Source organism: Mustela nigripes, chromosome 6 (assembly GCF_022355385.1).
Source record: "Mustela nigripes isolate SB6536 chromosome 6, MUSNIG.SB6536, whole genome shotgun sequence".
Classification (NCBI taxonomy): domain Eukaryota; kingdom Metazoa; phylum Chordata; class Mammalia; order Carnivora; family Mustelidae; genus Mustela; species Mustela nigripes.
In genome coordinates, this window is record NC_081562.1 from 83,869,740 (window position 1) to 83,897,719 (window position 27,980).

At 42.9% G+C, this 27,980-nt stretch overlaps 2 protein-coding genes across 2 annotated transcripts; both read left to right on the forward strand.

Moving 5' to 3' along the window:
- Positions 1-9,359: 9,359 nt before the first annotated feature.
- On the forward strand, positions 9,360-10,295 carry LOC132020680 (olfactory receptor 8S1-like). The gene has a single exon (XM_059404824.1). The coding sequence runs from the start codon at positions 9,360-9,362 to the stop codon at positions 10,293-10,295; it is 936 nt and encodes a 311-aa protein (XP_059260807.1).
- A 14,150-nt stretch (positions 10,296-24,445) lies between these two features.
- LOC132020329 (olfactory receptor 8S1) lies at positions 24,446-27,536 on the forward strand. The gene is made up of 2 exons (XM_059404509.1): positions 24,446-25,218; positions 27,374-27,536. Exons 1-2 carry the CDS (start codon positions 24,446-24,448, stop codon positions 27,534-27,536), a joined length of 936 nt encoding a protein of 311 aa, XP_059260492.1.
- Positions 27,537-27,980: the final 444 nt, after the last annotated feature.

Below are 27,980 nucleotides of genomic sequence, written 5' to 3' on the forward strand. Positions count from 1 at the left end.
AAATAAATAAAATATAATTAAAGTAGACCTTCTCTGGATTAACTAAGGACTCAAGAAGATGTACTTCCAGGGTGCCTGGGTGGCTCAGTGGGTTAAGTTGCTGCCTTCGGCTCAGGTCATGATCTCAGGGTCCTGGGATCGAGTCCCGCATTGGACTTTCTGTTCAGCAGGAAGCCTGCTTCCTTCTCTCTCTCTCTGCCTGCCTCTCTGCCTACTTGTGATCTCTTTTGTCAAATAAATAAATAAAATCTTAAAAAAAAAAAAGAATAAGATATAGTTCCACTTACAAATGCCCTCCTTTTCCTTACCTACCAGCAAGGATGAATCAAACCACTATCATTCCATCAGCAATGTCAGTCAAAGGTCAATGCTTTTTAACACCATAAAAATCACATTAAATTGGCCTTTAGTATGGGAGTACTGTTTGCTTCCTAGAATTGAGATATTTATTTCCTGACATGCTGTCTGATATTAAGCTTTCTAGGAAACTGAGAAGGACAAAGGGCAATAGGCAAATGGGCACAGGTGCACTGGCCTCCAGATGCCCTCATCACTGCCTGAGCAACCAACTGGAATAATCATCCATACCTTGGTTTACTCCAGCCCCCACGGCACTCCATCACCCCTGCAAGAGGATGGCCCAGACACCCACTACTCAGAGGTCCTGGCACAGATGTCTCCTTCTCCAGGAGGACTTCCCTGACCCTTCCAAAGTTGGCTATAAGCAGGTACAGGAATATGTGTTTAGACAGTTTAAAGGAAAAAAAAAACCAATAACCACAAAAATGTGGGCCCCAAAAGGAGAGCATTCCTGCCCATTCATCTGCCTGGGCCCACCTAATGTGTTTGCAGATCCAGCCCTTTTGGGGGGTAAAGGCTGGAGGATCACAGCAACATATCAAATGCTTCCAGTACAACACTGAACACCAGATGGACCAGGAAGATTCATCCTACAGCAGCCCCATCCAGAGGCCTCCATTTCACAGCCTAGGGGATAGAAAGGCAGAGATGGGAAGTTGCCTGCCCAAAGTCACACAACCAGTCACATGACCAAGGTCACCCAAACTGTCTCCAAGCCCAGGCCTTAACCATTATATGCTCGTGTAGTCAGAGGGTGTTGGAGAGATTATTTTGCCCTCAGTCCCAGCCATGCCTGCTTCACATGACCAGCCTGGAGTTTGGAGCAGAACATTCAGGTGGGCCATACAGATTCCTCCATCCCCAGACGTCCAGCATAACCACATACACATGGGCACACACACTCAGTGTTTGGGGAACCCTGCCCTCCCAGTTCCTGGCCCTGTTATGACTGTGTTAGGGTTGCTGAGTCATGGGCATCATTCTGGGCAGGAGTGTGGCTCCTGGAGTCAGAGAGATGGGTGTGTCCATCTACTCTGTCCTGTCTAGGTCCCACCACATGGCCCCTCCTCCCTGTCCCTTGGGGAGCACTCACCATCCTGGAGAAGAGTTCAGAAGCCATGGATGGACATCTGCGAGCTGTACATGGCAAGGTCATGTTGTCAAAAACCAATCTCTTTGCTCCAGAGAGAAGACAGAGTTTAGATATGAAGAAGGAAGACAGTTTATTACTCCAAGGCTAAGAAATCTCCAGCAGGCCTCCAAGACTGCAAAACTTCAGGCTTACAGGAGTAAAAGGCTGAGGACTTCCTAGGAAACTACAGGATTTGGGCAGTTTCAATACAAATCTGGTATGTGGGGCCAGCCACCTTCATCCTGTCTTCCAAGTGGCCTCATGACTAGCCATGCCACCAGCCATACAAGTCATTAGTAAGTCTACATTGATGTCATCAGGATGTCAATATCAATACCAAAAGTCTGGAACAAAGAATTCTACAGAAACACAAGTGAAGGGAACAGGATGCTTCAAGAATGAGGAAGAGAAAAACGTGTTCAGTTTATAGGCAAGTCTTGCTGAAGCACTAGTGTGTCCACCTTACTTTCCATTCACGTTTATGCTTCCATAGTGGTTTCAGTCATGCCACAGGGAAGCAGGGGAGTCCTGTGGGCACAGAACAAGTGGGGCGAGTAAGACCCCTCATCACTCACCAACTCCCTCCTGGCCCTGCCCTGGCTCAGCTGTACACTATGTGAGTGAAGTGGCCACAGAGATGGTCCGGCAGGTGGAGAGCAGCTCCACGCGGACCATGGACTCTGTGGCATCCTTCACCACACCAGTGCAGCATGGTGGCAAGGCAAGAGATCAGGTTAGGCAGGGTTTTTCCTTCACCATGTCCCTCCCCTGCCTCCACATAGCCTCCTGAGTCACCTTTCTAGGGTCCTGGGAGATGTGCAGTCTAGCTATCCTGGCCCCTGTTCATGCCTCACTGACCTGGGGAGGGAGGAGAATGTCACTAGTCCCCAAGGCTGTGCTCTCCCCTCATATGCTGTGTTCACACTCAGGGTACCCTCCAATGCCGGCTTTACGTGCTTACTTTTCCCCTCCACCACTGGGCTCCCCAAACCCAGACCCTCAGGCTTTCCCATCACAGCCCTGCAGTGATGGGACTGCAGGGCTGTGATGGGATCCATCAGGCTGAGCTGTCACTGCAGTGTGGGATCTGGTCTCCTGTGGGCTGTGAGCCCATAATATGGCAGGACCAGCCCAGAGCAGGTGCTTAGTGAGTGTGGGTTGACTAACCAAGGAGCTGCTCCCACCCTGACAGACACATCCCACCCCAGCACCCTCTAACCTCCAAGGGCTGAAGTGAATGCAGCACCTGGTCCTGAGCCTTATAGGAGAAAAGCCACCCACAGTGGTGTTGGTCACATCTTGAGCCTAGGGGAGAGGCAAGAAGTGAACCAGCAGGCAGTGCACGGGTGACAGGTACCCAGCTCCCATGCCGCACTGTCTGCCTCCATTTGGGAACAGTTCATGCTTGTATCTGCTCACCAGGCATCCCTCCCTCCTTCTGGTGCCAATGTCTATTTCCCTTTGGGAAACCTGCCACCCTATGCTCTAATGGGTTTGTCAGTCAAGGCCTCCCCTGACCAAGAGGAGGACTGAAATGTGGTAGTCAGGAATTTAATCCCTTAGTGACACAAAAACTGCAAACCACAGGAATTCATCCCATCTGCAGAGCCCTGAGGAAACTACCTCATATCGCTGCTACCAACATCTGACACCTGATACCCAGTTCTGAACAACTTAGCAATAAGTCCCACCTAAGGGCTTTTGCACTTGTTGTCCCCACCCTCCATATCCACAAGGCTCTCCATCCCTTAATTCAGGTTCCTGATGCTGCCTCCTCTTTCTTTACCTCCTCCATCAAACAGCACATCCCATCACCCTCTGTCTCCTTATCCTGTTGTCGTTCTTGGTGGTGCTTGCCATCACATCACTGCACTTTGAACTATGTCTGTATTAACTGCAGAGTGACACTGACAGGGGGGCAGAGGCTTCTGTGCTGCCACAGCTGTCTCTCCAGTGCCTGACACCTAACAGCTGCTCAGTAAAACTGAATGACAGAGAAGGATAAGGCATTAAAGATAATGCCTATTCCCACATAGGACACTTAGATGGATAAGCAAAAGTAGATCTTTTTCTTATTAACATATAATGTATTATTTGTTTCAGGGGTACAGGTCTGCTATTCATCAGTCTTACACAATTCACAGTGCTCACCATAGCACATACCCTCCCAGTGTCCATCACCCAGCCAACCCATCCCTCCCACCCCCATCCCTGCCAGCAACCCTCAGTTTGTTTCCTGAGATTAAGAGTCTCTTATAGTTTGTGTCTCTCTCTGGTTTGGTATTGTTTCATATTTCCCTCTGTTCCTCTATGATCCTCTGTCTTTTTTCTCAAATTCCTCATATCAGTGAGATCATATGATACTTGTCTTTCTCTGATTGACTTATTTTGCTTAGCAAAATAGTCTCTAGTTCCATCCATGTCATTCAGTTTGTTTGATGGCTGCATAGTATTCCATTGTGTATGTATACCACATCTTCTTTACCCATTCATTTGTTGATGGACATCTGGGCTCTTTCCATAGTTTGGTTATTGAGGACATTGCTGCTATAAACATTGGGGTGCAAGTGCCCCTTCGGATCACTACGAGCAAAAGTATTCATTCTGGGATCTCACATCTCTGCCCTGGCACTCACTTTTTACTGAAGAAGGGATGAATACATGTTTTATTGCTGTTTGCATCACTTCAGTTAACTTAAGGGTACCATGCCTCTGTGTTTGTCACTTGTATGTAAATCCCATGAAAATGTTCATGATGTTTCTCTGCCTTGAAAAGAAATAAAATTTTAACTTTTTTATTTCAAAAACTATCTGTATGACTTATTAAAAGTAATTTATTACAAACTTCAATTATTATTCTTTAATAAATTCTCTTTTCAATTCATTATATGCTTAAAGTGGAAACTCTGGAAACCTAAGGGTTAATAATATTCCAGGGTGGAGTTATCTCCTGTCTTTTCGTTATTATAGTGGATGGTCCTGTTGGAGAAGTAAGGAAAACTCAAATGTCCACTAGACTGGACTTCAGTCACTAATAAGTCTCAGCTCAGCTCCCTCCATGATTTCTCAGGGCTTTGATGATATCAGGAAAATGTCCATCTCCCAGAAGTTTTCCTTTAAATCTCTTTCTTATTTTCTTGATCTTAAGCAGCCTCCCCCAAGCCTAATAATAGTGTCTTCTAGGCTTTAAATAATTGCCTTAATTCAGAAACTTATAATACCGCCCTGGAGAGAACCCTTGTGCACTAAATTTACCTTTCTAGTTAAGTCCAAACTGTGGTTAGTGAGTCCAGAGCTCGACTTCAGGCTGGGACTTCAGGGAATACAGGGCAGCAGCCCAGCTTCCTCTGGGGGACCCTGACCCAGCCCAGAGCTACCTATGTCCAAAGAACCTTCTGATTGGCTCTGGTGGAATCTTCTCTCTTTCAGTGATGCTCTTAGAAGAGGATTCAGAATCACAGATGGAATGAAGGAAGACCAGGCTCACTACTGCACCTGAGATCATGTGAGAAGGAATTCACGAAATGGGTGCCTGTTTTTCAGAATAGGAGCTTCTTTAGAGAAGGTCTCCTTGTCTTTCCATATAGTGGCCTCCATTGCAGAATGACACCACTCTCCTGTAAGTTGTGCTGGAGAATAAACCTGATGCTGTGATATATCCATTGCTTCCAGAGCTGGAACTATTCTAATTTCCTTCACTCACTGATGGCAAAGAAAATAGGCCATGTACTCTGTAAAGAAATGCTTGTGACAGGGGTTCTCTTACCAGGATTTACCTACCAAGCATCTGCTTGTGATGGGGAACACAGAACATGTGGAGTTGCTTCTTCCAAGAAAAGCCAGGAGAATGGTAAAATCTTCTCTGGGTTTCTGGTGGTTCCCCCTATTCTCTGCCTGTGAAGTTCTCTGTACGCTTCACTTCTGCTGTTTATCCTCTCCCGCATCTCTACCTCATGATCCTTTGTCCTAAAGCTCCTGCTGCACCCGTTCCTTGTCCCTAAGCTAGAGGCGGGAACATCCCACTCCTTGGCAGACCATCTCCCTGGATGGGACTCCATCTCTGTTTGTCTGAATGGTGCATTAGTTCCAGCTGCCTTGGACACGTTCCCTCCCTGCTTCACACTGAGGACAGTGACAATTTAAAATCTACGCATCAATCCTCTCGTGCTTCAGGATCCCAAAAGATTGCAAAAAGCAGACACCTGCGATGAAACAAGGGTATCAGAGATAGGGACTACACCATCAGAGCCACGTATTTTCCTGCTTGCTCAGTACAAACTGTTAGAAGCACCGTAGACTTGTTCTTGGTATTGAAGTCACCTGAGAACTAGTCACGTTGTAACACTGTGAATGGTCCAAGGGAGCAGAGGAGAGGCAGCTCTGAGAACCACTTCAAGTGGATGAAGATTGTCTTAGGTCCCTCCTGCTCCCAAGGCTGACATCCTTCTCCCCCATGCAGATTCCTCCCGCATGCACTTAAGGTCTGAACAGCACAGCCCAGCTCACAGGATCCCTGGAGCCTCCTTGTCCAGTCTGACCTTCTGCACACACCCTTCTTTCATTTCTTCATTCCAAAGATGGCTTTAAGCAGCCAGTGTGCAAAGCACTTGTACACACACTAAAGACACTCTCATTTAATGGAAACATGCTGTCAAATAGCTTCCTCTTTGGGCAAGATTGGGTAATTAAGATCATAGCTCCAGCAGAATTGTTCTCAACTTTGGGCTTGATCCTTAAGTCCCCAACATAAATCTGTGATTTGCTGTATTAACAGCTGGATTGGAAAATATGCTGATTTTCTTTAACCTCCTGAAAGGCACAAAGTCATGAACATAGCCAGTAATCTGCTGTATCTCTTTGAAGGAGATATTCATTGCATTACCAGGTCTCTGATGGATATGACATGTCTGTGTTGGCAAAAAGCTGGAACAGGCGTTCACCTAAAACACTGCTAAAATCCTCCCCTTGTGGTGGCTCCCACCTCTCCTCAGTCTCCCTGTCTTTCCTTTTAGTTGTGTCCTCTCCACAATCCATATCCTACATCTGCCTTCAGTCCACTATAGCTCAGGATTAAATGAAGCCAGTATCTTCCCTTCCCAAGAGTGACTGCAAGTGCACTTTATTTTCATGCTTAATTGGTCGAGGATTTAAATGGAAATAATCATTCCTGGTCAAGAAAGACGTTTCAGGCATCAAGTTGATGAATTGTGTAAGGACAGCGAATGGTGGGGGAAGGGGAGATTCCTTTCTCTGTGACAACTTGAAAATCACAAGAGAGAAGTAGCTGTTGCCTTCATTTATGCAATATGTGGATGTAGGGCAGGGGAGAACAGGATTTTCCACAAATGCTACAGAGTTCCTCAGATGAGAGCTTGAAGCCCCTGTGGACATAATAGCCACTTGTGGCTCCTTGTGAGTGACAGTGGAAGAATGGAGGCGATTTTCAGGAGAGCCACATCCATACATATTTTGAAATACAGAGATCTCTGGGAAGAATGGCTTCCACTTATCATTTTGCTTGGTTTGTATAGATTCAGATATAGTGTTTGGTTTCACTGGTATCTGCAATTTTTGCCCATTGCAGGATCCTCAAAAGTAACTTCTCCAGCCAGTGGTGCTTCACCATCACTGGATCGAAGCTCATGTCCTACAGGCACATAACGGAGAACATTGCCCTACTTGTCCTGGGACACAGGTAATCCAGATTTGAGTCTGAGATGGACTGAGGTGGGACTAATGGATTTGTTAATGGGATCAGAATTTAAGCATTTCATGATATATGTTAGTGTCTGTACATGGATTCCTGGCAAAGCTTGAAGGGTCAGAGGCAGGGCATTCTGGATCAGTAAGATTAAATATTTCTATGATACGGAAGCTTACCATGGAATCAGACAGTGGACTGGCAGACAAAAACAGAATCTGGGTAAATTAGCCTCAAATGTCCAACTGAGGAAGGAATCATCACATAGGGCAGTGACTCACTACATAGTCCAAGATGTTAGGGGTCAAAGTGATTCTTAATGTCATCATTAATCTAAATGGCTCACCATCTGGTCCTCCTGGTTACACAGCTGACAGAGCAAGAGGATGAGAGAAACATTGTTCATAAGAAAACTATAAGCCTTTTCCATCTGGCCCTCATGGAGCCATAAAAGAATAACATGTCCACACTAACAACACAAACAGCTTCTTCAGTGGTAGCCACAGTGCTTGTGGGTTTTACCAATATGAGACCACTAGAAAGAGGATGAGCAGCAGCATGAGACGGTGTGCTCTGTGTAGACATCCTTCAAGTTCAGCAGCAGTGCCCTCCATGCTGCGTTGAGTGGGAGGGCCAGCAGCAATGGTAGACAACAATGTCAACAGTGCTCCCCACAGGGGCCAGTGCTATGGGGGCCCATGGAGGAAGGAATGAGCCTGTGCAGAAGGCAGTCATGAAGTCTTGTCTGAGGCGCACAGGAGATGCCACAGAGAGGCTCCCAAAATAATCAGACAGAAATTTGAGAGGAATCAGAAGCTAATGGTGATTGTCCTTGTCAAATTGTGGTCCCTGTTCTCACGGAGCTCACAGCTGGGAGGGGAAAAAAATATCTCACATATTCTCACATGTGAGAAAGATATCTCGCATGAGACAAACACAGAATTCAGACTATGACATAAGGCACCTGAGAACGAGTGGCCCAGTGATTTGAACAGACAGCTGTGAGTCAAGGAGGAAGCAGTTGGGACGGGGTAAAAGGAAAAAGTCAAAGTTATAGGTGACATTGGAAGGTCCATGAGAGTCGGGTCAGTAGAATTAAGAGGAAAATATACAGAGAAGAAGATGAGCAGAGACACAGAAGCAAACAGACCTTTCTGGTATCAAAAGAAGCCAAAATGACTGAAACTTTAAGGGCAGATGAGGAAGAATTTAAAGGTCCAAGTAAGAAAATTTTTGTTCCTCATCACTGTGACTAAGCCTAGACATTGGGCTATAATTAGAAGGGAAAAAAAGTAATTTATTTCCTCTTTCTTCTGCTGTTGTCAACATAACATTACAAAATATCTATCCCTTAATATCAGACTACTCACAGGTAAAATGGGGATAAAATTCCTTACCCTGGGGCTACTAATTCCCTATCCAATCACAGAGCTGCCTTGAAACAATTTAGATAAGTGTTTAAGAAAGTGCTCCATGTTTAATAAGCTCTTATTAAAATTAAATGCTCTGTATGAAGTAATGATCAAGGACACAAGACTTTCATGGGCCCCAGTCACTTCTGCCTTCCTAGGTCCATTTTCCATAAAACTACACTAAAATTTATACTTTATGATTGCAGTTTATGAGATGACTATAATCCAGTCTGCATTATATTCACTTTTTCTTCTGATCTTAAAAGAAATTTAATATTTTAATTTAATTTTTAATAATCTTTGTTATTAACCAGGTAAGAATGGTACCTATTTTGCCTAATGGAGATCAAATCTGGTAAGGAGCCATTAGATAATTTTGAACAAAAAATTATGATTGAGAAATTGAAGAAAGAAGGTTTAAGACCCCTGCGAATATGTGTTAGAATTTTTAGGATTTCGATACTCGAGGAAGAATGCAGTAGAATCTAAATGCAATGAATGTGTAGGTGAACCAGAGAGATCTTTTTTCCAGTTATCCCTATAAAAGAGGAAGAAGATTCTCTGAAATATGCAAAGACTGTGACCCAGAATCGATAATAACCAAACAGGATAAAAGCTCTTCCTGATATACAGTGAGAGCAGTTTAGAGATGTCTGAACAGAGCGAAGGCAGAGCAGGGAGGGATATAGGGTAAGAGGAATGATGACAGATCTCATCTCTACTTCTGTTTTATCCAGGGAAACCCCCTCCACAAATGGCCTGGAGGAACCACAGCACCATCACTGAGTTTATTCTCACCGGGCTGTCCAACAACCCCCACATCGAGGCTCTGCTCTTTGTGTTCTTCCTGGGGATTTACCTCCTGACCGTGACGGGGAACCTGATGATGCTGCTGGTGATCAGGACTGATGCCCGCCTCCACACCCCCATGTACTTCTTCCTGAGCAACCTGTCCTTCCTAGACCTCTGTTTCTCTTCAGTCACTGAGCCCAAGCTACTGAAGGACCTTCTGTCTGAGAAGAAAACCATCTCGGTAGAGGGCTGCCTGACTCAGGTGTTTTTTGTGTTTATCACTGCAGGGACCGAAGCCTTTCTGCTCTCAGTGATGGCCTATGACCGTTATGCTGCCATCTGCCACCCACTGCTCTATGGCCAGGTGATGAGCAGCCAGCTCTGTGTGAAGCTGGTTTTCATCTCATGGTGCCTGGCCTCTTTCAATTCAGTCGTAATTTTGCTCTTGGCTCTTAACCTGGACTTCTGTGAGGCCCAAACCATACACCACTATACTTGTGAGCTGCCCTCCCTCTTCCCTCTATCTTGTTCTGATATTTCCATCAATATTGACATCTTGATCTGCTCCATCTTATTGCATGGGCTTGGAACTTTCCTCCCAATCTTCTTCTCCTACGCCCGTATTGTCTCCACCATCCTGAGCATCAGCTCCACCTCAGGCAGAACCAAGGCCTTCTCCACCTGCTCCTCCCACCTCATTGCAGTGACCCTGTTCTTTGGCTCAGGGTTGATTCGTTACCTTATGCCCACATCGGGCTCCTCCCTGGATATGCTCTCCTCCTTGCAGTACAGTGCAGTGACACCCTTGCTGAATCCCCTCATCTACAGCCTAAAGAACCAAGAGGTGAAGGCGGCTGTGAGACGGACACTGGGCAAAATCCTGCACTATGTGAGGTAGTGAACAAGGACCCAGAGTGTGGCAGATGAGTTTGCCTTGCCAACTGCTTGAACCTCAGGTAGAATTCTGGACCACTAACTGGAAAGGAGCCCTAAACCACCTTCTCCCTGGCTATACTGCCAACAAAAAATAAAATACATAAAATCATATCTTATTTAGCTCTTTAGATATAAGGTCTATTTTTAATTCTACCCCTTCGCACCATCAGCACCACTTCTTTCGTAGAGGTCACAGATGTTGTATCTCCTGAATTAATCAGCAATGTACTTTATTTTGTCATCCTTATTAATTTTGTCTTGCTGATCTACTTTGTTAAAAATTATGCATTTTATTGTCCTTCATAATATTTAGACAATTTTTCCTTCTTTATCATTCTAAACTCGTCTTAAATATGTATTTATGAAGTTCAACTTTTTTATCATTATTATATTATGTTAGTCACCCTTACAGTATGTCATTAGTTTTTGATGTAGCATTCCAAGATTCATTGTTTACATATAAACACCCAGTGCTCCATGCAATACGTGCCCTCTTTAATACCCACCACCAGGCCAACCCATGCAGCTCCTTGCTTGGCAGGAAACCTGCTTCTCCCTCTCCTACTCCTCCTGCTTGTGTTCCCTCTCTCTCTGTGTCTCTCTCTGTCAAACAAATAAATAAAATTTAAAAAAAAAATCTCTCCTCCTTCTGCCACTTCAACCTCTTTCCTCCATTGTTTTGGGATTTTTTGTTTGTTTGTTTTTACATTCTGGAATTTTTTTTTAAGAATTTACTTATTTATTTGACAGACTGAGATGACAAGTAGTCAGTGGCAGGCAGAGAGAAAGGGAGAAGCAGGCTCCCCGCTGAGCAGAGAGCCGGATGGATGTGGGGCTCCATCCCAGGCCTCTGAGACCATGACCAGAGCCTAAGGCAGAGGCTTAATCCACTGAGCCTCCCAGGCGCCCCAGACATTCTGAAATTTTTGTCCCTAGATGTTATCAACATACTATTGTCTTTATATTAGTTGCTGTCGAATCAATTAAATTCAATCATAATCTATAGTTATTTAGGCTTCATTCTACGTTTAAATTTATTTACTACTCACTGGCATCCCTTTGATGGCACATTCCCCCATTCTACTTCCTTTTTGCCCAGCAGAGCATAATGGCTATGAACACAGTCTTAGGAGCCGCGATGCCTGTGTTCATATCCCGACTCTGCCCATATAAGTTTTATAATCCTGACAAACTGCTTACCTACTCTGTATCTGTTTTCTAGATATAAAATTGGGAGAACAAGAGTATCTACACTGTATAGTTAGCATGAGGATTAATGAAATGGGAGATCAAGCACTAGAACATTAACAGCCACCATTTGAGTGTTACTGATCATTATTCATGAGTTCCTCATTTCTTTTTTTTAAGATTTTATTTATTTATTTATTTGACAGAGAGAGGTCACAAATAAGCAGAGAAACAGGCAGAGAGAGGGGGAAGCAGGCTCCCTGCTGAGCAGAGAGCCCAATGTGGGGCTCGATCCTAAGATCCTGAGATCATGAGCTAAGCCGAAGGCAGAGGCTTAATCCACTGAGCCACCCAGGCGCCCCAAGTTCTTCTTTCATTCTGCTTTGATTTAGTTGTCATATGCACTTGTCTAGAATTTTTTTTAAGGAATGGCTATTGCAAAATATTCCAAGACCTTGCATATCTGAAAATCTCTTTATTTTAGGGGTGCTTGGGTGGCTCAGTCAGTTAAGTGTTCCACTCTCAGTTTCAACTTGGGTCATAATCTCAGGGTGATGAATTTGAGTTACATGTCAGGCTCCACACTCAGCATGGAGCCTGCTTGGGATTCTCTCTCTCCCCTTCCCTCTGTCCCCCACTCCACCCTCTCTCTCTAAAAAAAAAAAAAAAAAAAAAAATGAGGGCTCAGCAGGTTAAGCCTCTGCCTTCAGCTCAAGTCATGGTCTTAGGGTCCTGGGTTCGAGCCCCACATCGGGCTCTCTGCTCAGCAGGGAGCCTGCTTCCCCCCTCTCTCTGCCTACCTCTCTGTCTACTTGTGATTTCTCTCTCTCTGTCAAATAAATATAAAAAATCTTTTTTAAAAAAATGAAAGTCTCTTTATTTTGACTGTACATATGAATGAAAATTTGCCTTGTTACAGAATTTTGGGGTCCCCTCTTTTTTCTTCTGTACATATTATACACTGTCATTTGGTATCTACCAGTTTTTGGAAATGTAAGGACAGAGTGACACTCTTGCACAAAAAAAAAGATAGAAAACAAACTAGCACCACGAGAGCACAAAAAAATTTTTTTTAATTTTTTTTAAATAGCATTGCAGAAAACGTCAATAACCATGTATTACAACAACAATGGAAATGTAAAGTCATCAAATTAAAAAGAAAAGATTTTAAGATTGGGTTATGAGAACTATATGTTATATACAAAATTAAGACTTCAAAAATAAAGACTTTGTAAAGGATAAACTTGTGGAATCACTATGCAGTACTCCTGGAACTAATGTAAACACTGTGTCTCAACTACACTAAAGAAATCTATTGTCTTAAACAATAAAAATTATAATCTCAAGGTGTTTAGGTGGCTCAGTCGGTTGAGCATCCAGTTCTTGATTTCGGCTCAGGTCATGATCTCAGGATAGCCAGATTGAGCCCCCGGTTAGGCTCCACATGCTTGAGATTCCCTCTCCCTCTGCCTCTCCCCCCTTCTCTCTCTCTCTCTCTTTAAAAATAAATACTAAATAAAATCTTTTAAAGAAATTATACTCTTAAAACAAGACTTGCAAGTGACTCACAAAGGTTGAAAGTTTTTAAAAATTGCTCAAACTTCTAAACTAGAAAATGCATAGGGGAAAGTAGCTGTCAAGGTCTCATTTTCAGTCAAAATTGAATTCGAAGCAAAAAAAAAAATTAGTTTCTGTACCCCTGGGGCTAATAATACATTATATGTTCATTAAAAAAATTAGTTGAAGAATCTAGGACAGTAGTCAAGTAGTAAATGCTCAAGAAAAATGTGCTGACTGTAAGAATATTACTCTCAAATTCAGATGGGTACAACCACAATGATACCTATATGGCACAAAGAAGATAAAATGACTGAACATTAACTACTCAAGTCACAGAACATAAAATACTATAGAAAATAATAAAGGAAATTAACAAATTTATAATAATTGTGGGAGACTTTTTTTACGATTTTATTTATTTATTTGACAGGCAGAGATCACAAGTAGGCAGAGTCAGGCAGACAGATAGAGAGAGAGGTGGAAGCAGGCTCCCCGCTGAGCAGGGAGCCTGATGCGGGGCTCAATCCCAGGACCCTGGGATCACGACCTGAGCTGAAAACAAAGGCTTTAACCCACTGAGCCACCCAGGTACCCCAGGAGACTTTTTTTTTTCAACGTATTTATGGGTACTTTTAATCAAATCAATGAGAATTAAATGGTCATGCTAACACTTTCATGGAAAAAAAGAAAAAATTAAGTGCTTTTGATGAGTATTTCTGCTGTATCCAATAGTCTTAAACCTCCATGTATTACTAAATAATGGTCTCCAAGAAGAATATTTTCAGAGACATACTACCTATTTGAGACATTATTATGCATCATCAAGAAGAAAAAATATGTTTTTTTTTAATTTTTTACTTAAATTCAATTTAGGTAACATATACTATATTATTAGTTTCAAAGGTAATCATTCATCACTTGCATATAACACCCAAAGTTCACTACATTACATGCCCTCCTTAATGCCCATCACCCATTTACCCCATTCTACACCCACCTCCCCTACAGCAACCCTCAGTTTGTTTTCTAAAGTTCAGCCTCACTTATGGTTTGCCTCCGTCACTGTTTTCATCTTATTTCCCTTCCCTTCTCCTATGTTCATCTGTTTTATTTATTAAATTCCACATATGAGTGAAATCATATGATATTTGTCTTTCTCTGACTGACTTATTTCATTTAGCATTATTATACCCTCCAGCTCCATCCACATGGTTGCAAATAGCAAGATTCCATTATTTTAGGTGGCTGAGTAATATTGTAGAAGACTTTTATACAGATTTTAGAGTTCTTAACAAATTAGTCAAACAAAAGTAATATCAAGGAAAACAAGGATCATGTAATTAAAAACAATCTTCTAATAAGGATATATCTAACCTGCATTATAAAATTTTAGAAGGTCAAGACTGAATAAAATGAGGAATTGATTGACCAGGAAGCAACAGGAGGGAAATTTCTAAAATGTCAACAAGGGAACTAAAAGAAAAGAAGAATTCCTCCCTTTTATGGCTGGAGCATGTGACCTGCTCTGCTTTCTGAAATATCTTGGGACACTATGATAGCTATGTGAATGAGCCAAAATTTTATCTTAAACAGATCTTATTTCAAATCCTTGCTCAAACATGTAACACCTGAGTGACCTCAAACAAATTATTTAATTTCCGTGAGTTTCTTTAATCTCAAAATAAGTATAACCATATATATATCTCTTGTGGATTTTAAAGGCTCAGTGATACCATGTAGAGAGAGTGTGTATCTATTATTCCTAGAATGATATATAATCCAAACATATAGATAGACTGAGATTAATTTCCTTTTAATAAATATTCACCAAGAATACATTGTGGATCCAGGAAATTTTAAGTACACGTTTTGCCAATGACCACACTTTGGCATGCCCGTGGGGTAGAGAAATCAGTTCCTTGTTGATATCTACTATGTAGCATGGATAAGATACATACCAGAGAGCCCAGCTGGAAGACTGGAGTCATTAGAAAGCAGAGGTAAGGATGAAAAATTTAAAATATCCAGCCTTCCAGGAGTTTATGATCTAACTGTGGTGAAAGAACAGAAACACTTCACTTAAAAACAATGAGTGATTAACTGTCCAAATTTCTTTAAGATGGAAAACATGTGCTCAAGGAAAAGAAAAGAAAGGGAAAGAAAATGATAAAACCCAGCCAAAGCCTGGGGTTGCAAATTGTGTTTTCATTCACTGATTCACCCATCAGGCTTCCTGTGAACATCCAGAATGCATGGAGTATTGTACTTTTTTTTTAATAGGAAAACCCAGCTTTCTCTCTCTTTTTTTTTAAGATTTTATTTATTTATTTGACAGACAAAGATCACATGTAGGCAGAGAAGCAGGGGGTGGGGGGGTGGGGGAGAAGGCTCCCCGCCAAGCAGGGAGCCCGATGCAAGGCTCGATCCCAGGACCCTGAGATCATGACTGAGCTGAAGGCAGAGGCTTTAACCCACTGAACCACCCAGGCGCCCCAGTATTGTGCTTTTTGACAGAGGTTTAATACTGAATAAGGAAAGTGTGCTGTGAGAATTAACTCCAGCACACATGAAATTGGCCTAAACTTTTTTACTGAGGTAAGAGACATATCTGCATGGCACTGATCCCTGATCATTAATCAGTATGAAATGTACTGGCTAATATGTTACTTTGTGTCTATCCATTGGTCCAAGGTGAGTTTTGAGGTGCCTTATCCCAGTGTGTCAGCACTGTTTATTGACACAATGAGATTGCTTGTACTGGTCTCAGTGAGACCTCTGCTATTGAGGCTGGTTACATAGCAAGAATATATCTATGTGATCAACAGGGTACAAGACAGTCCTAGAACCTTTTTGGCCTCCCTGGTTCCAGAGTGTTCCATGCACCCATCAGTGATTCCTGATCTAAGAAGTATGTCCTGCCATGGCATTGCAGAAAGAGGACAATGGGAGCCTATGTCAGGTGTCTCTGGATGCCTTGCCGTGGGGTAGGTTTTGGCTGTGAGGTTATCCTTACTTGATGCTGTTGCTATGCTGTGTCCTCTACAACAACCATAGATCTGTAAGCATTGTCATTTGGGGTCCTGTGAGAGTCCTTTAACAAACCCTAACTGCTGCCATTTGTTCAGTTGGTATGAGAAAGGGAATTAGAAGTTTACTCCCTGACTCACTTTTAACTAAAAATATGGCTAAATTATTTAGATAGAAAAACAATGTTTCTGCTAAAGGCGGTAGAAATGAATCATTGATGCCAGATGGTTGCCAAGTCACCCCGGGTTTGAAGTAGCACATGCTTTGGAAGCAGTTACTGACAATAAACTTTCCAGTGGAATCTGAAAATGATAAAACCTAAGCCTCAGGATCTAGCAAAATAGATTAGCAGGAAAGACCACAGGAGCTCAAAAATTCAGTTCCGTGGTTGCAGCATTCAGGGTTAGCAAAAATAAAAGCTCAGAGGGACGCCTGGGTGGCTCAGCTGGCTAAGTGCCTGCCTTCCACTCAGGTCATAATCCCACTGTCGTGAATGGGCTCTCTGCTACTCCCTCTGCTTGTGCGCTCGCTCTCTCACTCTCTGTCTGTCGAGTAAATAAAATATTTTTCAATTTAATTTTATTTTTTTCAGTGTTCCAAAATTCATTGTTTGAAATCTTTATAAATAAATGAATGAATGAATAAATGAAGAATGAATGAATGAATGAATGAATGAATGAATGAATGAATGAATGAATGCTCAGAATCTCCTTTGGTTGAGCTTCGCCCTCTCTGGCCAGGAGGTGGCGCTTCAACCAAAGGAACGGGAGCGGACATCCCCTGATAAAATAGCTACATCTGTAAGACCAATTACTATTTAAAAAGGTAGGACAAATTAACAGTGGCGGGCAAGAAAACATAAAAAGAAGGGATACATGAGTGAAAAGAATTTTGACTTTTCAGTGTGTTAAAAGCAGCCCCCCGAAGTTCCGCCTTTGCTGAAATGGCTACTGAGAATTTTAGACCAAGGGGCAAAGTCCCCATCCTTGACCAGCACTAAGTGGAGGAGAATGTCGGCTTGTTTCTGAGGGCACGGTTGGACTCACCTTGGATCTTCAAATGGCTGCTACCTTTGTGGCAATGGCTCGTGCAGCTGCAGCTAATTTACTGGGCTGGATCAAGGAAGCCACGTGTCACCCATACCCAGTCTGAGCTGGTTCTAGTGTTTCACACACATGTTGATGGTTTCTAACCAAGAGAGAAAATATGTGTTGTTTGGCCTTGTGAAGAGAAGACAAGTGATCTCTCTCCAGTCCTCTCCCCTTGCTATGAGGCAGCCTTTGGCTGTGATGCATATCTTTATTTTAATGCTGTTGTCTTATTGTATCTTTTTCCTGCAAATCATAGATTTGTAAGATCTGTCATTTGGATCCTTGGAGTCTTCTTTACTGATGGAAATGTGTCTGACTCTTGTCATTAATTTTTTTTTAATTCTCTTGCCCTCTTGCCCTTTAGTGAGAGCTGAATAGGAAGTATGAGGTCTGCAGGCAGGCCGCCATGATGGCTGGGAAGCTTTCTCATGAGCCATAGGGAGAAATGGCCAATTGGCGATAGAGACCTCTGCTGTGAGGTCTGAATGAGCTAGGATTATTTTGGCCTAACCCCATAACCAAAGAGACCACTGAGGGTGTTGAGAAAGGAAAAGTAGAAGATATTTGGGTTTGGGGAAATTTTATCTGGAGGAAGAATGCTTTATAAGTGCTCAAGAACGTGAAGGAAGTTCTTACAGAAACTTGAAAGTGAAAGCAATAGATTTCTTTCTGAGCACTAAGCGGTGACACTTAATGGATTAGACCAGTGACAGGCAAAATAAAGATACAGGATAGCTGACCATTAATATATTCAATGTGTTGTATACAAAAATGTACAGAGTCGGCAGCTTGAACATGTCCCATGGAATGCTAATCCCAAATTCAAATTTCTTGGTTCTCCTGAGCTGAGCAGCAGCTACAGCCTTTGGGAAGCTGGGCCAGGGGGCTCAGGGCCCAGGGGAGTTCTGTTAGGAGAGGTGTGCACGCCTCTCTCTCCCGGAGCTGAACGTGGTTGTAGCATGGGGAGAAGATGTGGGGACAGAGTGGGAGGGGCACAGACTGCCTTCTGTCAGGAGACTGTCACCACTTACAGAACTCAACCAGCCGGACTTCGCCACAATGAGCAAACTAAACAGTACAGAGGGAGAGAGAGGTAAGCATCAAGCAGCTGATCAGAACAACCCCATAAAAAAATGTGCAAGGAGATAGACGGACCGAAACAATCGAGGAAAACACGGGGAGGGCATTTAAAGAGATTCAAATACGGTAAAATAAAAGACATCCTGGCAACAAGAGCTGCAATTTTCTGATCGAGCCTCGCATCGGGCTCTCTGCTCAGCGGGGAGCCTGCTTCCTCCTCTCTCTCTGCCTGCCTCTCTGCCTACTTGTGATCTTTGTCTGTCAAATAAATAAATAAACTCTTCAAAAAAAAAAAAAACTTTAAAAACTCAGACTTCTGGTTTGGGCTCAGAGATGCAGAAGGCTGGCAAACTATCACTCCCACTCTTAAAATAAGAAAAAAGCTAGACAGACAAAGTCAACCACTTCTCTTAGTCATCAGAGAGCTGTCTTGGGCAGCTGGCCACACAGAAATCTGGAGAAAAGAGTGTGCCTGCAGGGAGACGGGAGACCTGAGCGTTGGCTTACTCGGGACAGAAGCTGCTGGTGCCATCTCAAGGAGGAGAAAGATTAAACTAGAAATGGTGACAGATTGCTGGAGGCCGGATGTGAGCTGTGAGAGGCGCTGAGGCTCCAGAGGGCTACGGTCCTAGGGAAGCTCCCACTTTCTTGCAGTCTGTTCCCCCAGGAACTCCATCCAGCTCTCACGGAAAGGATGGTGGGGAGACACTAAGGAAAGCTTTCCCCCTGGGCTGGCTGGGGTCAGCGAACAGCAGCCACCATAAATCTCCCAGGCCCAGCTCCCCGAGCTCCCTTGCAGAACAAAAGCCTCAGCCTGAAGGAGGAAATTCATCAAAGCCCTCCCGAGGGTGCTGGGGTGGCCCTTCCAGCAGATGAAAAGTGTTCAAAACCATACTTAGCCTGTGGAAACTGATGAAGCTGGAAAGGCAAAGGGACTAAAATAGCCAAAACGAATCTGAGAAAGAACAAAATTGGACGACTTCTAGCATCTGATTTTGGGACTGGCCATAAAGTTACAACACAGTGTTGCATCTGCAAGAGGCTAGCAAAAAAATAGATGTGTGGAACTATGAAACCAGCGAATCCAGACATGGATCCACACAAAGCAAGTGGACTGATTTTTGAAAGGCACAAAGGAAACCCAGTGGGGAAATGAACCTTTTTTTTTTTTTTTTTTTTTTTTAGATTTTATTTATTTGACAGGCAGAGATCACAAGTAGGCAGAGAGGCAGGCAGAGAGAGAGAGAGGGAGGAAAGCAAGCTCCCTGCTGAGCAGAGAGCCCGATACAGGGCTTGATCCAAGGACCCTGAGATCATGACCTGAGCCGAAGGCAGAGGCTTAACCCACTGAGCCACCCAGGCGCCCCAGAAATGAACCTTTTCACCCAAGGGTGGAGAGAAATTGGACGACATAAGGGCAAGTGCAAATTAAAACTAAAAGGCGAACTCCCCTGCTTCTCTCCCTCTTCTCTTTTCTTAGAGCATTTACTTTAAAAAATTTGTAAGTTTTTTCTCTGTCTCTTTGAAATGTACATAAATCTTTTTAAAAGTTAAAAAGCCCCATGCCAGCTTTACTACCAGTAATGTGTTCCTTAAGGACTTGAGAACCAACTCCTCAAAATGTAATTATCAGAAAACACAGCACCCCTGTCTCCCAGTTTCTGGGGAAGGGCAGAAGCCTTACCTTGGAGGGGCCTCACTCCACCTTGTAAAACTACCACCTGTTATAGTGATGTGATGAGTGTGTTTTCCTTTGGATAATGCCAGTTAGCAAACCCAAACAACCACCTCAAATACCAAGTGAGTCTAGAATGAGCCTGTGTATGACAAAGCAAATTGTGCTGTCCATTTCTCGTACTTAAGACTGGTTACTCTTCATCATGACAACATATACATGATGAGCTGTGTCTGCTTGGCTCTTGATGGTGAAGTGGAAAGGAACCTCCAATCTTCCTCCTAAATATGAACGGTCCACTGGGTTCTGTATACGATGGTGGTCTATTCCCTCTGGATATCGCACTTCCATCTGATGACCCATTTAAGCCACCAAAGCTTAACGGCCACACCAGTATCTACCTCTGGGACATCAACAGTCAGGGAGCCATCTACTCAAAGACAAGTGGAATAACTGCTTATCTATTTCAAAGGTTTTGCTCTCAATTTTTTTCACAAACTGCAACCCTGAAGGTCCTCTGACTAGAAGTATGGCCATTCGGTATCTGACCAACAGGGCAGAGCATGACAGGATATTCAGACCATGGACCCAGTGCTAGGCAACATAATTCACATAATCGGTATGTTCTATGAAGGAGCACCCTCTCCCTGGGCCGTGCATCTCTATACACAGCACAGACTTCATGGGCATGCTACGCTGACTCTTCTCCCTGCCTTTACCCACTAGAGACTGAGAGACTCCCCAAAGACGGAAATTCTCTCAAGAGTAGAACTTTAGAGTTGAGGATCTGTTGTGTCTAAGGTGTCTGCTTGCAAGTCTTGCTTCTTTGATGTATCAAAATTTATTTTGTGGTGTACTAAAGGTCCTACCAAATATTACAGTTCATTTTAGCCTAATTTATTATCTGTATTAAGTTATAAAAGCAGCCTTGGATGATTAAGAATTCTGTCATTAGTATTAAGCCCAGACATATTTCTGAACATGTAGAACCAGATCTTCAAATGGCTGTTGTGAACAATTTTTTACTTCTTTGTCAGTTTGTAATGAGAAAACTTTCTCTTACACCGTGTAGCTCAGAGAGCACCTGATGTATTATCTCAGACACAATAAATACACTCCTGAAGGCAAAAGGAAGGAAAGGGGGCTATTGCAACTTTATTTTTGATGGTGGGACACTGGAGACAATTTGAGTTGATTAGGAAATCTATTTTAGGAAGATAAAGGTTAAGCTGTTATAGAAGAGATCCCAAAATACGGCACCTCAATCAAAGTAGATTACTTTTCTTTTAAGTCCAGAGATGAATGGGTGGTCTGGAGTGAAAGGCCCAAGTTCCCTCTGTATTGTTGCTTCGTTATCTCCTAGGTAATTACTCACCATTCAGTCCTCATCCATGGCAAAGGCCAATCCTCCAGGGCATGAGGGTGGCTTGGTCAGTTAAGCGCCCAGCTTTTGCTTTCAGCTCAGGTTATGACCTCACGGTGTGAGATCAAGCCTCGCTTGAAGCTCTGTGCTCAGTGTGGAGTCTGCTTGAGATTCCTGCCCTCTCTTTCTGCCCTCCCTCAGCTCACGGTTGTGGGAGAGCACTCTCTGTCTAAAAATAAATAAATAAAATCTTATTAAAAAATTTTTAAAAGCCTGGGGCACCTGGGTAGCTCAGTGGGTTGAAGCCTCTGCCTTCGGCTCAGGTCTTGATCCCAGGGTCCTGGGATTGAGCCCCACATCGGGCTCTCTGCTCAGCGGGAAGCCTGCTTCCCCCTCTGTCTCTGCCTGCCTCTCTGCCTACTTGCGATCTCTGTCAAATAAATAAATAAAATCTTTAAAAAAAAAATTTCTAAAGCCTGGGACGCCTGGGTGGCTCAGTTGGTTAAGCAGCTGCCTTCGGCTCAGGTCATGATCCCAGCGTCCTGGGATCAAGTCCCACATCGGGCTCCTTGCTCCGCAGGGAGCCTGCTTCTCCCTCTGACTCTGCCTTCCACTCTGTCTGCCTGTGCTCGCTCTCGCTCGCTCTCTCTCTGACAAATAAATAAATAAAATCTTTAAAAAAAAAAAAAAATTCTAAAGCCTGATCATCCCTCCTCAGTACTGCCCTTCCCTTTTATCTTTCAGTAATGGAACTTTTCTATGTCTTAGACACATGACTGCTCATGGAACACAGGGACCACATTTACCAGCTCCATGTGGTCAAAGCTGGGTTGCAGTCAAGGAGCTGATAATTGTTGAAGTTGGATGATGGATACAGAAGCATCAATACACCATTCCCTTTGCTTCTGTATATGCTTAAATGTATTCACAATAAAACATTTTTACCACAATTAAAAATTTGTTTTGAAGATTTTAATCTATTTGAATTTTATTTGAATTGCAATAATTAATTTTGGACGACATGATAAATTTTTATTTTCTTATTTTATAATTAAAATATTTTTAATATCTTTTTTCTTTTTTTACCTTTTTTTTTTATTTAGAGAGAGAGTGAGCCATGGGGTGGGGGTGGGGTTATGGGCAGAGGGAGAGGGAAAGAGAAACTCTTAAGCAGGTTCCACACTGGAGGCAGAGCCCACTGTAGGGCTCAATCTGACAACCCTGAGATCATGACCTGAGCAGAAATCAAGAGTTGGATGCTTAACCAACTGTGCCACCGAAGCGCCCCAATATCTTTTTTTCATTTTTAAAGTATCCTCAGTATCTTTTTCATTTTATTTTATCATTATATTATTTGTATAATCATAAATACAATTTTTAACATAACAAAATGAGAAGGAAGGGAAATGAGAAGGAAGAAAGATAAAGGGAGGGAAGAAAGAAAGAAATTTCAAGTTTTTGTATCAGGAATCCTCAGAATTCTCTATTTTTATCTTTAGACATTATTGGCCACCCTGGGTCCCCTCTTGTATGATGCAACCCACTGAAACAAGAGTGATTCAGGGAAGGAATAGTTGGCCCTTGGAGACCTCATTCACATCCAGAGCAGCTCTTCTGCTCTAAGGGCCTCTCTAGGGAGTTCCCTCACTCTCCAAGGTCTAGAGCTGAGATCAAGTCCCTCTGGCCATTGTTATATGGGAGGCAGAGTCAAGAAGTCTTACCCTTAGATAGAAAGACAACAGGAATATTTCCTTGCTCAGAAGTTTCACCCCTGAATCTTCTAAAGAAAGGACAAAGTTGAGGGTAGCCCACAGAAGCCCTAGCCACATCTGAGGCTTTTGCTCCAGTGTTGGAAAGGATGTCATTTGGTTATCATCCACGGAGATCATCTCTTGTTGGCCTAGGGTGCCCAGGTGAAGACAAATCCCCTTCTCATTCCTATCCATCTTCTAAAACTACCCACTCTGGGAAACCGTGAGTGTAGAAGCCATGAATAGAGATCAGATCCTCACTTACCTCCTTCTGAGTTACCCATCAAAGAGAAAGGTGACAATTTTACCTTGTTCTGGTCTAGACCAAACCCTATAACTGTACATTTTACCAGGTGTTCTTGGTGTTCTTTTATCTTTCTTATCTCTTCTCTCTCTCTCTCTCTCTCTGTTTCTCTCTCTCTCTCTCAATCAGCTTTCACCATCCCTGTGATGCATAGAAGATGGTCCAAGTCTGACTTGGATTTATCCAAGTCCCCCACTACCAGCTCAGAGAATAGCACACTTTTCATGGACTTTCCCGTAAATTACTGAGATTACAGAAAAAATCAGTGGACAATACAGAAACCCTGGAATAGGAAGACCTTGGAGTAGCTGATGTGTACAACACTCACCTCCATTTCGAGGGCTTCCTCCTGCCAGGCTTCCATAACATCAGCACACTCACATACCATTCCTGCTTGGATTGACACAGAAGAGGAGAAAGGATTTCTATTTAGTACCAGTGATACCCAAAGAAGATTGTCTCTTAATCTTTAGAATTTCTTTTTTTTTAATCCTTAGACTTTCTAAACTGGAATGGACTTTAGAACCATCTAGTTTTCCCATTTTTTTTTTAAAAAATGAGAACTTCAAGTGACTTACCATTGAACTTACCATGACAGGGAAAGGTCTTGCACTGTCACTAGGTATCACTATACCCCCTATCAACCATTCATTCATTACAGTCTGTCAACCAGATAGTCAGCCAAAATATTCAGCACTTATTCACTGTGCCAGTCAGCTCTCCTGTGGTTTGAGCTCAATTCCTTTTGGAACTGGAGAATAGCAACTTCTCAGTGTTCTGAAGTCTGTTCCTGTTCCAGTCTAATCCCTGTTCTCTTCTCTTTCCTTTCTAAGTCAAATTGTCTACATTATTCTCTTCCACCTTCTCCACCTTGGCCAATAGCTTCCTGCCCTGAGCCAAGAAGGACTAATCAGGTCTGACATGACAAGGGTGTGGCTGCGACACAACCTGTTCTGGATCAGCCATGAAGCTTTACTCCCAATGCCTCATCCCCAGGCATGCTCCGAGACTGATAACCCATGTGATAATTTTTTTCCCTTCTTGTCCCTCTGAAAGGAGAACTTAAATGCTCCATGGAAGTTGACAACACAACCACAGTCACGACATTTGTCCTCCTAGGACTGTCCAACAACCCTCAGGTCCAGGCTGTGCTCTTTGTACTCCTCCTGGGAATTTACCTACTGACCCTGATGGGGAACCTGACAATGCTGCTGGTGATCAGAACTGATTCTCATCTCCACACGCCCATGTACTTCTTCCTGAGTCACCTCTCCTTCATGGATGCTTTCTATTCCTCAGTCATTGTGCCTAAACTGCTAGAGAACCTTCTTTCCAAGTGGAAGACTATATCCCCCCTTGAATGTTTCACCCAGATCTCCTTGGTCATATTTTCCGGAGCCACTGAAGCTTGCCTCCTTTCAGTCATGGCCTATGACCGGTTCCAGGCTGTGTGCCACCCACTGTTGTATGTGGTGGCTATGAACAAAAAGGTATGTATTGGCCTGGTGGGAACATCATGGGCCATAGGAATGGGAACTAGCCTGGTTAACAGCATCCTTCTGGCTCAGCAGCACTTCTGTGGCCCCAATCTTGTCCGCAGTTTTGCCTGCGAGCTTCCCCCAGTGCTCCTGCTGACCTGTTCTGACCCTTACATTAGTGTTGTCTCCATCCTGACCACCATAGCAGTCCTTGGCTTTGGCACTCTTGTCCTATTGCTGGGCTCCTACACTCGTATCATCATGACAGCCCTGGGAATCAACTCTTCGATGGGTCGGAGCAAGATCTTTTCCACCTGCTCTTCTCATTTTCTTGTGGTCACCATCTTTTATGGTTCAGGAGTTTTCAGGTATGTCATACTATAACCACCTAAATGTAAATGTAGGATATCACTTGCCCTTAACTGGCCTTGGTCTTCCAAAGTGGCAGGAAAATGACTGTACTGGAATTCAGAAAGCCTGGTTTCTAGTTCTGGCTCTCCTGAGGACTAGCTGTGTGAGTTATAAAAAAAAAAAAAAAATCCATTTTCTTTCTCAGGTCTTAATTGTCTATCTCTGAAAGATGAGCTTATACAAGGACTAGAGATTTTCTACTTTATTAACTTATGATTAATACCTCTCAAAAGGAAATCAGAGAGCCCTTGGTAGATTTTTATTCAGTGCTAACCAAAACAATAAAACATATCATTCTTGAAAGAGATGACATTGTTTTTCCTACTGGAAGATGATGTCTCTGAAGCTTATTTAAAACTATTTCTTTAGGCACCTACAGTACACCAGCTTCTTTTAAATGCTCAAGCTCAATTTTAGTATGGAACATACTACAAGAGAAATATTATTAACTCCACTTTCAGGTAAGGCACCTAAGTTTCAAGAGTAACCAGGTAATTTCTCCAAAGTCCCAGAACAAGTTAGTAATGGAGCCATAGTATAAACCAAGTCTCACTGACTTAAAACATCATACTCTTTCTTACCATACTTCTCTCAAACATAAACAACTCTAGCTGACAAGTCCTCACTTACTAGGAGCAGAATAATTAATGACCCATAGTGTCTACTAGTGAACTGGAGATAGATTTATACAAATTGCTCTGTAATTTTCTTACCTGTTTGTTACTTGAAAAGAAGGCAGGTGTGGAAAAGGAGCTCACCTGACTCTGTAGACAAATCTTTCTTTCTCTGTATCTCATTTTTCTCATATGCCATAAGGAGACACTAAGATTGCCCCTACCTACTTCACAGAAATGTTAACAGGGATAAATTAGATGAAGAAAAATGACAGTAAAATGAATATTTTTTTCATTTTTTTAAGATTTTATTTATTTATTTGACCAAAAGAGAGAGACAGCAAGAGAGGGAACACAGGTGGGGGAGTGGGAGAGAGTGAAGCAGGCTTCTCGCCGAGCAGGGAACCCGATGTGGGGCTCAATCCCAGGACCCCAGGATCATGACCTGAGCCGAAGGTAGATGCTTAACTACTGAGCCATCCAGGTGCCCCTGAATATCTTTTTAAATAGAGCACAGCAGAATCTACAAGGAATATTCCAATGATGATGACCTGTTGAAAAAAAAAAATTAATGCTTCTTTGGGAAGTACTGCCAGTGAGACTCAACAAAATGCAGCCCAAAACTTAACCTTATTATTTTGGATTCAAATCTTGTGCTTAAAACATGTTTATCTTCCACTTTATTTATCATGTTTAGCTTCTTTTCTAAGCCGAAGAAAAATGTACTTAAAAGGAAAAATGTTTTGGGGTGCCTGGGTGGCTCAGTGGGTTAAAGCCTCTTGCCTGCAGCTCGGGTCATGATCCCAGGGTCCTGGAATCGAGTCCCACGTGAAGCTCTCTGCTCAGCGGGGAGTCTGCTTCCCTTCTCTCTCTCTGCCTGCCTCTCTGCCTACTTATAATCTCTGTCTGTCAAATAAATAAATAAAATTTTTTTAAAAAATTTTTTAAAAAAAGGACAAATGTTTTGTTCCACTAGCATTATATAAAATAACATGCTGTGACTGAAGGTAATTCCCAGAGCCATAAATGTTGAGAACAATGACAGCATTATTAGAATGAACATCTACTTTGGCAAGAAACAATCCTCATAAGATGAAAACATACAATTATATATACAGGGAAAAGAAGAGGGGAAAAAATCCTTACATCTTTATCATAACTATTAAGAAAAATGTTTTGAAGACTATGAAGTACTAGAGAAATGCATGAAATTATTATTAGTCTTATTCAAGCTTGCAGCACTTGATGTGCTACAGAACTTGCTTTTTTCTCAGGGCAGCTCTTGGAAGATAAGATAACTCATGTTTGGAGACAATTAAAGATAGAAATGACTGCCATCTCACTGATCACACAGTCATATCTAAATGCTGCTACCACTGCTAGTTGATTCAGCTCTAAGGACTCTGCAGAGTGTCTGGTATGGGATGGACCATGGCTACCAATATACTGTGGCCATTATTCTGACCTCAGTTTACTTCTTTGTGCCAATCCCTTCAAGGTACATGACCCCAGCATCTGGCTCAGCCCTGGAGCAAGTACTCTCCATGCAGTACAGTGTGGTGACCCCACTGCTAAACCCCCTCATCTACAGTCTCAAGAACCAGGAAGTGAAGGCAGCTCTCAGGAGGGTGTTCACCAGGAAGCCCAGGCTTACCTTCTAACCCAGCTCCACTGCATCCTCGTAACAGGAGAAAGAGTTGTGCAACAGAAAAGGAGGCAGGAAGAGCTATCACCAGCTATCTCAATGGTCTTTATTTTCTAAAAGAGAAGCATTATTTCCTCTGAATCCAGTATCCTCTCCCAATGAAGTGAGATAAGAAAACCTCCATGGAGCATATGACATCTATCCACAGGGGGCCCGGTCACCACTCGAAAAAATTCTCACAAAAAGTGTATGGAGGATCCAAACACAAAAGACAAAAAGCACAACTACCTTATGACCCAGTAATCCCACTTCTGGGTACTTATTCAAAGGAAATTATATCTTCATGTCAGAGGAAAGTAGCATGGAGGAGAAAATGGGAGATAAAGGGAGAAAGAGAATCCATATTGTTGGGCACCATTCTGAGTCTGCTTCAGACAGAGCTCCATGAAAGGGGTGTATT